At 43.8% G+C, this 13,731-nt stretch overlaps 1 protein-coding gene across 2 annotated transcripts in view; it reads right to left on the bottom strand.

Annotated features, from left to right (window-relative positions):
• The window catches only part of WDR47 (WD repeat domain 47), a 43,361-nt gene extending 29,858 nt beyond the window's left edge, over positions 1-13,503 (bottom strand). For both annotated transcript variants that reach the window (XM_045817128.1, XM_045817129.1), the window contains exons 1-2: positions 12,944-13,503; positions 765-931 (exon numbers count right to left, since the gene is read on the bottom strand). In XM_045817128.1, coding sequence (XP_045673084.1) covers positions 765-922 — 158 coding nt within the window. In that variant the 5' untranslated portion in view covers positions 923-931; positions 12,944-13,503. The remainder of the gene's footprint in view (positions 1-764; positions 932-12,943) is intronic.
• Between the last annotated feature and the right edge of the window lie 228 nt (positions 13,504-13,731).

Genomic DNA, 13,731 nt, shown 5'->3' with positions numbered 1-13,731 from the left:
TGTGCTCTTTGTCAGGGACACTTGGTATTTTTATCTCACAAGCAGAAAACACAGTTCTCTCCAGAAATTTGAGTTTTTCTTTTTCTGTCCAAGTTTGGATATATTTAGCTTTCCACTTTGGCAAACATTAATTCCCTTTTGCTCTGAAATTCCAACCTCCAAGAATCTTGTTCTCATCCAAGATACAGAAAAAAGATGCTCTGTAGAGCATTTATTTAAGAAAAATTGAAAACAATTTGTCTAAAGATAGAGGAACCATTAGTAAATTAAGAAAATTGAAAAGTTTTAAAGTGTCAAGTTGGTAATCACATAGAAAATCCTTACGGTGTTAATAGATAAAGCAGGACACTACACTATAAATGCAATATAATCGCTGTTATTTTTTAATGCGCATAGAAAATCATCAGTAGCACAGCTGGACGGGGGGGGTGTGATTTCAGAAATGCATTATCCTTCCGGAGTCTCTGCCTCCTTCACCAGATGTTTTCATGACAATGCCACATCCACAGTGTCGCTCTACCTCCTGTTTTTTTCCTTTTTACCTCTTGTTTTTTTTTTTAATGGGACTCTAGATCTTACCACTGACAACCTTCTACAGAAAACATTGTTTTGTAAATGTTCCAATATAGGCAATTTTTAAAAATTATACTTACATAGCCTTTTCATGACTATAATGATCTGCTTGAACTATGCATTATTACCTTACTGATACTTCGCATTTCTTGAAAGGAGCTACAAACCTCACAGCACCGATGAATTCATACCTGAGGAAAAGCATATCATCTGAAAAGAGGCCATTTATGACTCCGCTTTCCTTCTCGAGAGCCAACATACTGATGTGAAGCTTCTTTGAATTCAAGAAGTCTAAAATTAGCTTAATGATCTCCACCTCTTTTACATTCACGGTTTCTTCGGCCGTCATGTTGACAGTCTAAATAGTAAACAGAACAAAACAAAAATTAGTGCTACTGTTTTATTTCTAAGTGTTAGTAAGTATCTGGAACCTACACATAACTGGTTTTTTGGAAATATTTAGCACAGGTATTTTGCAGTGTAATTGTAATACTTACCAAAACCAAGTCATTCTTTAAGGTGTAATAAAGGTATGGCTGTGATGTTTTTAAAGTCCTTATCTTTGAGAGATGCACAATGGAATAATTACAGATTGACTGATATAAAGTCTGTGATTTGCTTCAAAATAATACAGGAGGAGGGGAGTGGGAGGAGAGAAAGATCAAATGATAACCCTAACTACTGAAGCCGGGTAATGGGTAATGGAGGTTCATTTGCTATGGTCTGAATGTTTGTGTCTTTAAAAATTCATATGTTCAACTCTGACTGGTGTGGCTCAGTGGATTGAGCGTGGGATGTGGACTGAAGGGTCCCCGGTTCGATTCCCAGTCAGGGCACATGCCTCAGTTGCAGACCAAGTCCCCAGTTGGGGGTGTGCGAGAGGCGACTGGTAGATCTCCCACACATCAGTGTTTCTTCCCTTCCTTTCTCCCTCCCCTCCTGTCTCTCTAAAAATAAATAAGTAAAATCTCTTTTTAATGAATGTACACACAGACACATACACAGTAGTGCCCCCTTATCCGCAGGGGATCTATTCCAAGACGCCCAGGGGATGCCTGAAACTTCGACCGTACTGAGCCGTAGACACACTACGCTTTTCCTACACATACAGACCTTCTCGCCTAAAGGAAGCATGTTACGGCCTCTCTTGGGCACATCCAAATCGCCGGCGTCACCACTCTTGTGCTCCGGGGCCGTCAGTAAGTAACATAAGGGCTACCGAAGACAAGCCCTGCGACACTGCCTGTCAATCTGAGGACCAAGGCGGCCCCTGAGTGAGTGCCGGGCGAGCAGCGCGCACAGGGCGAACACCCCGGAGAACGGTGGCCCGGGCCTGGGCCGGCTGCAGCAGGCCTGAGCGAGATCTCACGGCAGCTGGCAGAACAGCCCACGGTTTAACACATGGATGAATGATGGATTTCGGAAATTTCCACTTAATACTTTCGGATTGTGGTGACTGCAGGTAACTGACACTGTCGATAACGGGAACTACCGCACATGCTTTTAAGGATAACATTTAATCCACAAACACTTCTAATCTCAAACTATCAATCGTTACACAAATTTTTCTCTGACTCAGAAGAAAAGAATTTAATAATCAGTGCTTCTTGCCGCCTTCTCAGGAAGGCCGTAAATCCGTCAGAGTTAACTAGCTTAGGAACAACGAAACTTATGAGATGTGGAGTACGAAACGTTAGGTAAATTCACTTGAAACATACAAATAAATGAAGAGAGAGCTCTAAAAACAAAGCACAGAGTAGATTTTATTTCCGGCTGCTCTAAACGCCGTCCAAAGAAACGGAGCTCCCGCCCTTCAGTCTGATGGGCGCTCAGCCCAAGTCAGCTCTGCCGGCGCCGCAGGTGGACCCGCCACCCCACGCTGTACACGGGACGTATGCGCACCTCTGAGAATCATGTAGGGCCAAAACAGCGTGTGCCACTGAAAACAAGGTGGGAAAAAAATCGGATTGTTTAGATATTTCCGTATTAAATGACTGATTTGTCTGTAAAAAAAAAGTCACAAAAAAACATCTTTCTTTAAAAAATAAATTTTTGCCCTGGCTGGCATAGCTCAGTGGATTGTGCGTGGGCTGCGAACCAAAGAGTCGCAGGTTCAATTCCCAGTCAGGGCACATGCCTGGGTTGCAGGCCAAGTCCCCAGTGGGGGCCACATGAGAGGCAACCACACATTGGTGTTTCTCTCTCTTTCTCCCTCCCTTCCCCTCTATCTATAAATAAACAAATAAATAATCTTTAAAAAAAAAAAAGAAAGAAATTTTTACTCACACCCAATTCCTGGACTAGGTAAGTAAGGAAACAAGACTTTTCTTTAATATTAAGTACATCTGGAACCCAGCTGGAAGGTGGTTAGTATTTTAATACTTAGATGACAATTAATATCCACAGAAACTAAATTTCAAATTGTAGTGCAACAAGATTAGAAGAATGTATTAACGGGCCAGAAATACGAATACGAATTTCTGAGATTTTATTTATTTGTAGAGGGTGGGGAGGGAGGGAAGGAGGGGGAGAGAAACATCAGCATGAGAGAGAAACATCGATGTGCTGCCTCCCAGGTGCCCCCAAGGAGAAACCCCGTCCCACAGCCCAGGCCCAGGCACTGCCCAGGAAGTGAATTGGAGACCTTTGGGTTCGCCGGACAATGTCCAACCTACTGAGCCACACCAGTCAGGGCTAACATTATTTTTAGAAATCTAATTAAAGATTAAATGTTAACAATAAGAAAGAAATAATGAGATAGTTAAAAATGAAAGCAATATTTTAATAATGAAATAATGAAAGAAATATACCAACTTCTATGTACATTTCCATACATAGACATGAAAAAAGTTTTATGAAAAAAAAAATCAGTGGTAGCTTTCTAACCAAATATAAATAGATATGATTTAAATGATCTTTTACAATGAGATTACTCTACTTATAATACAGATTAGGAAGAAAGAAAAACACAGAACCAAGAATCATTCACAAGTATAAGGTTAAGGAAATTGGGGTACAGTCACCATGAATTTTATAGTAAAAAAACAGTGCTTAAGAAAGGCTCCATTAATCCCCAACTCCATCCTGCACAATAAAAACTGCTCTCTTTAATTTTCCAACTATCACGGAATGCCCAACACCGAATGATAGCGCTTTACAGTTCCAGTGTGCAGGCAAAAATGCAGATAAGGACATGAAGTTCTGTGACGCTGTTGAAGAAAATACCAAACTGCACATTTTCCTTTAAAAAGAGAAAAAGAAAGAAATCTGCTAGCTGTCCTTTTAACAAAACAGCACTCCAAAAACATGTTGATGCCAGGTCATTTAATTACATATTCCTGGTGCTTCAAGAATTACACATGTGATGTTGCTACTTTTGCCCCATCCTGTATTTTTTTTTTAAAGAAAAGGCATGAGCCCTGGCAGATGTGGCTGGGTTGGTTGGAGCCTTGTCAGCTAGAGAAAAGGTTGTAGGGTCGATTCCCAGTCTGGTGCATACCACCCGTGGTCCAGGCCTGGGAGCAACCAATGGATGTTTCTCTGTCACCCTTCCTCTCGAAAAGCAATGAAAAACTGTCCTCGGGTGAGGATTTTAAAAAAGGGAAGGCATGCTACCCCGAGTCTAAATAAATAACAAGGATGGGTCTGTTGAGATACGAATCCAGCTGTTTCCCTGAAGAAAGGAGTGAGAGTGGAGAGAGGACAGGGAACTAGGAGGGGAAAGGGGCTGAGGGGAGACTTTTTTCCTCTTACCCACCTGTAACATGTAAAGGGTTTACAGCCAATACACAGTCATGCGTTACTTGTATGTTTATACACACACTTCTTGTATGAATACAATTTTTAACTTCAAAGAGAAAAAAAATCATGAGAGTGAAAAAAAATTACTGCAAGATGAGATCTCAAAGGTTCTCTTCTCTACCAAGGTACCAACTACAGTATAGTTGCCAAGACAGGATTAACTGCTACATTTACAATGCAAAGTCTGCTGGATACTATTCTACAGTCTTTACTTTTGTTTGATTGATACTGACAACAGTCCTATGAGATAGACAATTTCATCCCACTTTACAGATGGAGACACTTGGCTCTGTAAGGTGAGGAAATCAGCCTAACCTCCACACTAAGGGTAAACGTGTGTCTCACCAGCGTCAACCCAGGTGCCAGGACATCAACCCTGATATCAGCACCCATGTCGGCACCAACCAGGAAATATTTTAACAGTACCACAGGGAAGCTGTCTGAGAGGGTAGCAAAACAAACACAGGACAGAGACACACACATATTTAGATTAATTTTTAGATCAAGTTCTCTCGAGTTCCTTAAACATCAGAGCAAGTAGAACTCTTGAATTCTTCATTAGTTCTTTAAACAGCTGGGCTAAGCTTGGTACGCAGATAAGAAATTGTCTCTTCCTCCCCAGTTCCTGTCTTACTTAAGCCTTGCAGCAATGAAAATCAGGATTTCTGATTGTGGAAAAGAGACATAAATACAGAACGAAAGAGGACAAAGAGACAGACACAGAACAAGACACAGAAAGAAAGAGGAAGAAAAAGAGAGAGGGAGGGAAGAAAGGAAGGAAATAGCAGCAGCTGAAGGAAATAACCCCCGTGTAAGGTTGGAACCAGAAGTCTGCCTGATTCTAAGGCTCCTCCTGCTGTAGCACTCTGATTCCCCAGAAAGGGGAGCGCAAAGACATCTTGCAAAAACAAGGTAACATATGGCAACATATCACTTAAATATGCCAAAAAGAAAAGGCTTCATAGTACTGAAATACTCTTTTAAGAGAGGTCCACAGTTCTATGATCTTTCATATTATTCTCCTATTAAAGAATGTTAACAGAGTAGGTAAATAATCTAGAAGTTTGCATTAATAACAATCTAACCAGACTTTTAAAGGTTCTTTTAGCTACTGAGACAAAAGGTATTAGTTCAACTTTATTAGAAATTAAAATTAAAGATTACTTTTTATTTTAAAAGATCTCTTCAGGTCTACCCCTGGCTGGTGTGACTGCCACTCAGTGGGCTGAGCACCAGCCTGTGAACCAGGAGGTCTCTGGTTTGATTCCCAGTCAGGGCACATGCCTGGGCTGCAGGCTCCTGTTGGAGCATGCACTCAATTTTTCCCTCCTTATCCTTCTTCCTCACTTCCTCTCTAAAAGTAAAAGAATTTAAAAAAAAATGTCTTCAGGTCTAATAAAATATACCATATTTTGCTGTGTGTAATGTATACCTTTCTGCCCAAATTTTTGAGGGAAAAATAGCAATGCACATTAAACATGGTTAGTACTAATTCTGTATCTATATAAATGTTTTTAAAGTATATTTCATTGATTATGCTATCACTGTTGTCCCATTCTTTTCTCTCTCCTTTATACTCCTCTGCCTGGAAGCCCCATTCCCTGCAGCATCCCCCCCTCTTAGTTCATGTCCATGGATTGTACATGTAACTTCTTTGGCTTCTCCATTTCCTATACTGTTCTCAACATCCCCCTGTGTATTGTGTACCTACCACTTACGCTTCTTACTCCCTGTACCTTTTCCCTCTCTCTCTCCCTTCCCCCTCTTCACTGAGAACCTTCCATGTGATCTCTATGTCTGTGACTCTGTTCCTGTTCTGGGTGTTTGCTTAGTTTGTTTTTTTATTTTTGTTTTTTTAGGTTCAGCTGTCAATAGTTGTGAGTTTGTTGTCATTTTAGTGTTCATTGTTTTGATGATCTTTTTCTTAGATAAGTCCCTTTAACATTTCCTATTAATAAGGGCTATTATAATAATGAACTCCTTTAACTTGACCTTATCTGGGAAACACTTTATCCGCCCTTCCATTCTAAATGATAGCTTTGCTGGATAGAGCAATCTTGGATGTAGGTCCTTGCCTTTCATGACTTTGAATATTTCTTTGCAGCCCCTTCTTGCCTATAAGGTTTCTTTTGAGAAATCAGCTGATAGTCTTATAGGAACTCCTTTGTAGATAACTCCCCTCTTTTCTCTTGCTGATTTTAAGATTCTCTCCTTACCTTTCATCTTGGGTAATTTCATTATGATGTTTCTTGGTGTGTTCCTCTTTGGGTCCAACTTCTTTGGGACTCTCTGAGCTTCCTGGACTTGTATGTCTATTGCCTTTGCCAGATTGGGGAAGTTCTCCTTCGTTATTTGTTCAAATAAGTTTTCAATTTCTTGTTCTTCCTCTCCTCCTTCTGGCACCCCTATGATTCAGATGTTGGAATGTTTAAAGTTGTCTCAGAGGTTCCTAAGCCTCTCCTCACTTTTTTGAATTATTGTTTCTTCATTCTGTTCCATTTGGATGTTTATTTCTTCCTTATATTCCAAATCATTGATTTGAGTCCTGGTTTCCTTCCCCTCACTGTTGATTCCCTGTATATTTTTCTTTGTTTCACTTTGAATAGCCTTTACTTCTTCCTTTATTTTGCTGCTATACGCAATCATTTCTGTGAGCATCCTGATTATCAGTGTTTTGAACTCTACATCTGATAGGTTGGCTATCTTCTCATCACTCAGTTCTTCTGGAGTTTTGATCTGTTATTTCATTTGGGCCATATTTCTTTGTCTCAGCGCACCTACTCAGACTCACTCCCTCTGAGCTCCAGCACTGGGGTAGCAGCTTGAAAGGCACTAGTGGCATTCAGGGAGGAACTGAAGTGCCTGGCATCAAGGTGAGCAGAGGCATTGTCCCTTTTCTAGACCCTCCACCCACAGACCCAGCAAGCTGGTGCCATATCTTGAGTACATAAATGTTTTAAATTCTTTTATTTATGCTTATGCATTAAAAGTATAACTCTAGAAAGCAATAATAATATCTGTATGCAAAATAATACCATGGAATATGATCATTGATTTTGTTTGTAAATATAAATTAATTAAAAATTGAATTAAAAAATTAAAATGAGATTTTTTTCCCTGACAGTTTGGGCCAAAAATATGGGCATGCATTATACATGGCAAAATACGGTACTTCCTAACCCCTACTTAATAAACCCCGTGTAATTTTTAAATTATGTTATTTAAATTTATAGAGCCATGAAAACATCAAAAAAATAAGCAGTATTGAAACTGGGAGGAGGGCAGGGAGCCCCAAAAGAAACAGGAAGGAAGAAAGGAACTAAGGCAGGAAGGAAGGATGGAAGGAAGGAAGGAAAGATCTAAGAACTCCAGAGTATAACTTTTAAATTTAAAACGAACTTTGATTTTTTAAGTTTTTTTTTAATCCTCACGGAGCATATTTTGTGTTAATTTTAGGGATAGAGGGAGAGAGGGAGAGAGAGAGAGATCAATGTGAGAGAGAACCATCCATCAGTAGCATCCCATCTTCACCCTGACCGGAGATGGAACCCACAAGCTAGGTACGTGCCTGACCAGGGATTGAAACCGCAACCTTCTGGTGCATGGGACTGTGCTCCAAGCACCTGAGCCACCTGGTCAGGGCCAAACTTCAGTTTTTGAATTATCTATAAGATACCACACAAAATATGGATAAATCTAGATAAATTTTAACTGTGTTGCTATAATGCTTTGCTATTAAACATAATTTAGTTTTTGGAACACAACTAACTAAAAGCAAAATTAGGGTGTTAATTTAAGGCATAAGAACTTTGAATCTAAGACCAAAAATGTATAGAAAGTTTTATTCTATTGTTAAATAACACACTTCTTAGCTCACTTGCTTAGGGCCTGGTCCAGAGGGTCTGTTAAGGCCTAGCGGACTCTGCTGTGGTCTCCGGTCTCAGACTGAACACTCTTCCAGGCAGAAAGCCGGCAAACTGTGCCGCTGACCTCAAGAGAAACCTGGTGGTAAGTACGGACAGACCAAAGCAGTCCAGCGTTAAAAACAATTCAAGATGTGAATCCCACTGAACCAGTGAGCAATAGTGCCGCCACTTAATTATACAATAATTATTAGACAGAGCTCAGGCAGAGCTAAGAACTCAAGGTCTCCTGACTCTTGGCCAAAAGCTTTAGGTATTAATCATAGAAAGAACTGAAGTTCGTTTCTTGAATCATCACAGCAACAAAAAGGCGAGTGGGATCAAGACGTACAAATCGCCGGTTATAAAAATGGTCATGGGATGTCACGTCAGCACAGGGAGTAGCGTCCAGGATACTGTAGTAGTTACGTATGGTATTAGGTAGGTATCCAAGCCCCCAGCGCACCTGTGAACGGCAGTCTCTAACGTGGCCATTGATGAGCCGACCACTCTTGACACCCTTTTGTAGTCCCAGGCCCTTGAGCGTAGGCTGGATTTAGTGACTCACTTCTACCCAAGAGCACAGAAATGCTGGCATGTCACGTCCAAGATCTAGAGAGACTGCAGTATCCCTCTTGAGTGAGGGAAGCCAGCTGCCCTGTCGTGAGGCAACTGTGTGGAAAGATTCAAGGGACAAAACTATGGGAAGCCCCCGAGCAACAGTCACTGAGGAACGGAAGCCCTCGGTGCAGCAGCCTAAAGGGACAGCCCGCGGCAGCTGGGACGGAGACGTCCCAAGGCGCGTCTTCAGGTGAGACCGCAGCCCCAGGGGACAGCCTGACTGCGGCCCGGGGAGGCCTGAACTCAGAGGCATGCCGCTGGGCTGCGCCCAGGTTCCTGACCCTCAGAAACAGTGAGATTTGTTGTCTTCAGCCACTAATTTGGGGGCAGTTTTTTACACAACAATAGATAATACAGAACTTCACTTTTTTCACAAGTAAAAAAGGGTGTTTTTTTTTTCTAATATGGAATTGAAATCTACTTGTGACTTGCATCTACAATAGATACAAATCTATTAGGTTAAAAACTTTCACACACTTGAATCTGCCAATAATCCTATTTATCCCTCTATTTCCTTCCATTATTTTTCACATGGCTTTCAGACCCCCTACCATTCTGGTCATTCTCCTCTTAACATTGGTTGATCTCCCCCTTAATACACCCCAAACGGAGCACAACACACCAGGTATGGTCTGGTCAGCAACTGCACCCCATGAAACTAACACCTCCCATGATGCAGGCACTCCACAATGGCCACGCGAACCAATCAGAAAAGACAGTAAAGGGTACCATAGCCCTGACCAGTGTGGCTCAGTTGATTGCCGCCATTCCACAAAGCAAAAGGCTACCAGTTCGATTCCAGGTCAGGGCACATGCCTGGGTTGTGGGTTCAGTCCCCAGCTGGAGTGCATACAAGAGACAACCGATCCACGCTTCTCTTGCACACTGATGTTTCTCTCCCTCTCGTTCTCCCTCCCTTCCCTTCTCCCTAAAAACAAATAAATAAAATCTTAAAAAAAAAAAAGAGTGCCATAAAAGAATTACAAATGAAATGCAATGGGAGATCAGAGGGGTACTGTGGTTTCCTACTAGGAATGGGTTTGAAGGATTGTTAATATCCTAATACGCACAGATGGAAAGGGAAAGGGTACTAACATTTATTGTGCATCTACTATGCCAGGCCTTGTGCTAAATACTCCTATATGTTATCTATGTAATTCTTACAACGCTATAATCTCATTTTACAGATAACACTAATGCGCAGAGACATTAGGTACGTGTCCAAGGTCACACAGCGAAAGGTACAGAAGAATGGCCCAAGAGGGTGTGTCTCACTACAATCCTGTGACCTTTCCACTACAACACTGTGACATTTGCAGGGGTGAAAACAAGAAGGGATAAGTAGGATTGAGGGCATCTTGAGCCTAATGTCAGTCAAAGTTTTAGAAACTGGAATTCAACTTGTTGGAATAGATCACTGTGCGATGCAGTGATTTCTCACTCATTAGCTGACACGTGTAGGCAGTGCTTCCTACACTTCTCTCCATAAGGCCCAAGAGACTGAGCATATCTTCGGGGAGCCCTTAAGCATGAAATTTTTTAAAGTCTTTGAATTTTACCTTAGAAATAGTGTGAATATTCCATTGTCTGTATTATCTTTCTGTTTTGATATAAAAACAATATATTTTTATCTAAGTCTTCACGTAAAATTGACGGCCACTCCATAAGTGCGTGCCATGTGACGTGACCACACACTTATCCCTTGGCACACAGAATCTTCTCTCTAACGCTGCGAATACTCCTGTTTGAAAATCATCGGTCACACAGAACAAAGTAAGCTACTTCTTCACAAATCAAGAACCAATGATCCACACTGAGGATTCTTCAATACCAAAGGAAACACAAGTCACAGTTATTTGCCACAGTCTTATTTTCTAAATATGAGAACCTCCTACTAAAAGCAGAAAAGCAACCCTGCTGACCCACATATAGGGAGGAAACACCCTTTTCTCCGTGTAACCACAGTAATAAAGAACCTCTGTTGGGAAGTAAAAATGCACCTTAATAGTCCCCGTGAGCCTTTTAAAGCCATAAGAAATAAGGTCCTGTAACTGAAAATAGAACATGCAGAAAATTTTAATTATCCTTGCCAATGGTCCACTCTATTAAAAGGTAATCAATAGATGCCTTAAATTTTTTTCCAGAGTGCTTTCAAATACATTATTTTGTTCAACTTCAGAGCCCATTCCCAGGCTGAAACAGGAGCAGGTACTATCCCCATTTTACAGATCTAGAAATCAGAGCCAACAGGAGGGTAAGTAGCTCTTCCAAGATGGTAATCAGAAGCAAAGGGAAACTTAAATCCTGGCTTCCAGCTTGCCAATCTACTAAGGAAATCTGCATCTTGTCAGGCTTATTTTGAAGTGTTTCCCAAACTGCAGCATATATCAAGTCCATCCCATGCTGTCCTTTCAGTAAGTAACTGATAAACTCCACCTCACACACGGAAGAGGCTGAACACAGTCATGTAACTAGGGACATAGGACAGGACCCCAGTTCTCTTATGATACATTCCTAGTCCTGGCTTTTAAAAAGACAGAGAGGGGAGAAAAAATCATGAAGTTGGAGGGAAGATAAGCAGGTTAAAATTCCTTACACACACACACAATTACATATTCAGTATACCTAAAATTAATAGAATACTGTATGTCAACTATAATTGAAAAAATTTTTAAGTTATACCTAATGATATCTAAACTCAATGTTGGGGTTTTTTTTAACCTAACAATATACTGTTCCAGCTTAATTGCTTGTCTTTTCTATCATTGTATAATATTTTTTTCTTCCTGTGTGGAAGCTCTCTACCCCTAAACCCTAAGGTAAAACTGTTCGTGGTATCCTCCTTTGAAATGAGACCTCTAGAATATGCCATATAAAGGAAAATGGGCTCCTAGGCGTTTCTCCTGTCTAGTAAAATTTCAGTGACAACACATGTCAACCCTGGAGACCAAAAATTAAAAAAAAAAATCTACTTGGATTTACTGTGAAAAAAAGATTTCTTGCACATTAAAACCTACATGTTAATTCCTGTGCCATGAACTTCTTGAAGTATTCTATGAAGTCTACAACAAAGGGAGGGAAATTAAGTGTGAGGATCACCACCTATGAATCTGGGTGGAACAAAGACTTCGCCTTTCATTATGCAGAGAACCAAATTGCCAAAAAAAACGCTCGGCTCAGACACCACGCATGGTTAGTGACTGCGAATCTGGGTACAGAGGAGGCAAAAATCTGATGCTGGTCAAACGCTGTCTCTGCCTGCCCCCGCCTCCGGCCCTTTTGGCCAAGGCCTGGCCCCAGAGCTGCAGCCCCAACCTCTTTCTCCCATTATAGGGAACCGGCTTAACCCCAGGAGCTCAACGACCTCCCACGTCTCCCAGGCAGGCGCCCCCGCCCGGGCTCAACCCTGGTTCCTAATCCAGTCGCCGCCCTCCCCCCCCCCCCCCATGCCCGCCCCGACCCCCAAAGGCTGCTCCCATAGACTGCCGAGGTAAGAACGGCAGAGCCCGGCCCCGCGGGGCTGCCCCTGGCTGCCGCTTGCTCCCAGCTCCTTGCTCTCAGCTCCGCACTCCCCGCTCCTCCGGCCAAGGCGTGTCCACTTCTCGCACGGGCTCGGCGGAGGCGCGAGGAAGGAAGAACCGGCCCGCCTGCCCCTCTCCTGCCTGTTGGCGTTAGCGAGGTGTGCACGACCCCCGCGGCCGCTTAGGGCTCAGGGGTGTGCAAAGCCCAGGGCGCGGGGTCGCAGCGCCCCCCAAGCCGGGCTGGCAGCGAGGGGAAGGTGTGGTCCAGGGGCGGTGGCCTCGCGTCGGCCCGCAGTTCCCAGGTCCTCATTCCGTGGCGCCCGGGCCCTCACCCGCAACCCCAGTCCCACCCAGTCAGCACCCAAGCCTACCCAAGGCCCTGCTCCCCGGCCACGAGCGCCGCCCTGGGGGTCGTCTGGCTCGGAGCCCCGTCAGATAGTGTAAGGTGGTGACAGGTGGCGACGGGTGACCATGGCAACATGAGGTGTGTGCTGCGGCCCGACCCCGCCTCCCGGAGTCACTCACCTGCGGGGTGAGCCCGGAGAAGCGGCAGAAGCGGCGGAGGAGAAAGCAGCGGGAGGCCGGCTGCCGGGCCCCGAAGCGCCGGCTCCGGGTGGGGCGGGAACGCGAGGGCAGCGGTCTGGATTCGGCGTCGGTCCTCCCTCCGGCGGGCGTCAGTCCATTAGATCTTCAGTCCGCCCTTCCTCCCGTCCGCCCCTCCCAGGTCGGCGGCCGCTCAGCCCTGCTTCTTGCAGACTGCGGTTGTCAAACGGTGCAGAGCCCGGTTCCAGCCCCGAGCCCAGCCAATCGCAGTGCTTCCCCGAGGCGCCTCAGGACCCCGCCAGTGGGGCGGCCAGGCAGGTGCCTGCGCGGATAGGAGAGTCGCCTGGGAGGGCGAGTCCGGCGAGGTGAGGACCCTTCCGGACGGACAGGCTCCGGGCAATCGTTCCAAGGACCGGCTGGACCCTGGGGAAGAGCGGTCGCGGGGATTGCGTGAGACCCGCAGCCTGGATGCAGACCCCTGGCCGCCGTGACCCTGTGTCCCGAAATAGCGTAGGGGATTGTCGCCTGCCAACCTAGAGTCCTCTGCGCATTAGAATTGCCTCTTAATAATCCTCCTGGATAATGTGTTAATACAGGCCAATGAAATTAATGTTGCCGCCTCTTGTTTTTCCAAGCCTCATTCTTCCTGAAACCCCAGCAGTTTAATAACCAACCCCTTCTTGATTCATAATGATCTGGCTTGAAGCATTTGTCAGTTACTTAATATACAAGTGTTTATAATTTTTTACTACCCCTTTGGGTGTAAGCTC

Source organism: Phyllostomus hastatus, unplaced genomic scaffold (genome assembly GCF_019186645.2).
Source record: "Phyllostomus hastatus isolate PE091 unplaced genomic scaffold, TTU_PhHast_1.1 phas_scaffold_216, whole genome shotgun sequence".
Lineage (NCBI taxonomy): Eukaryota > Metazoa > Chordata > Mammalia > Chiroptera > Phyllostomidae > Phyllostomus > Phyllostomus hastatus.
Note: the sequence above shows the minus strand (reverse complement) of the source record. Positions and strands in the feature narration are given on the sequence as shown.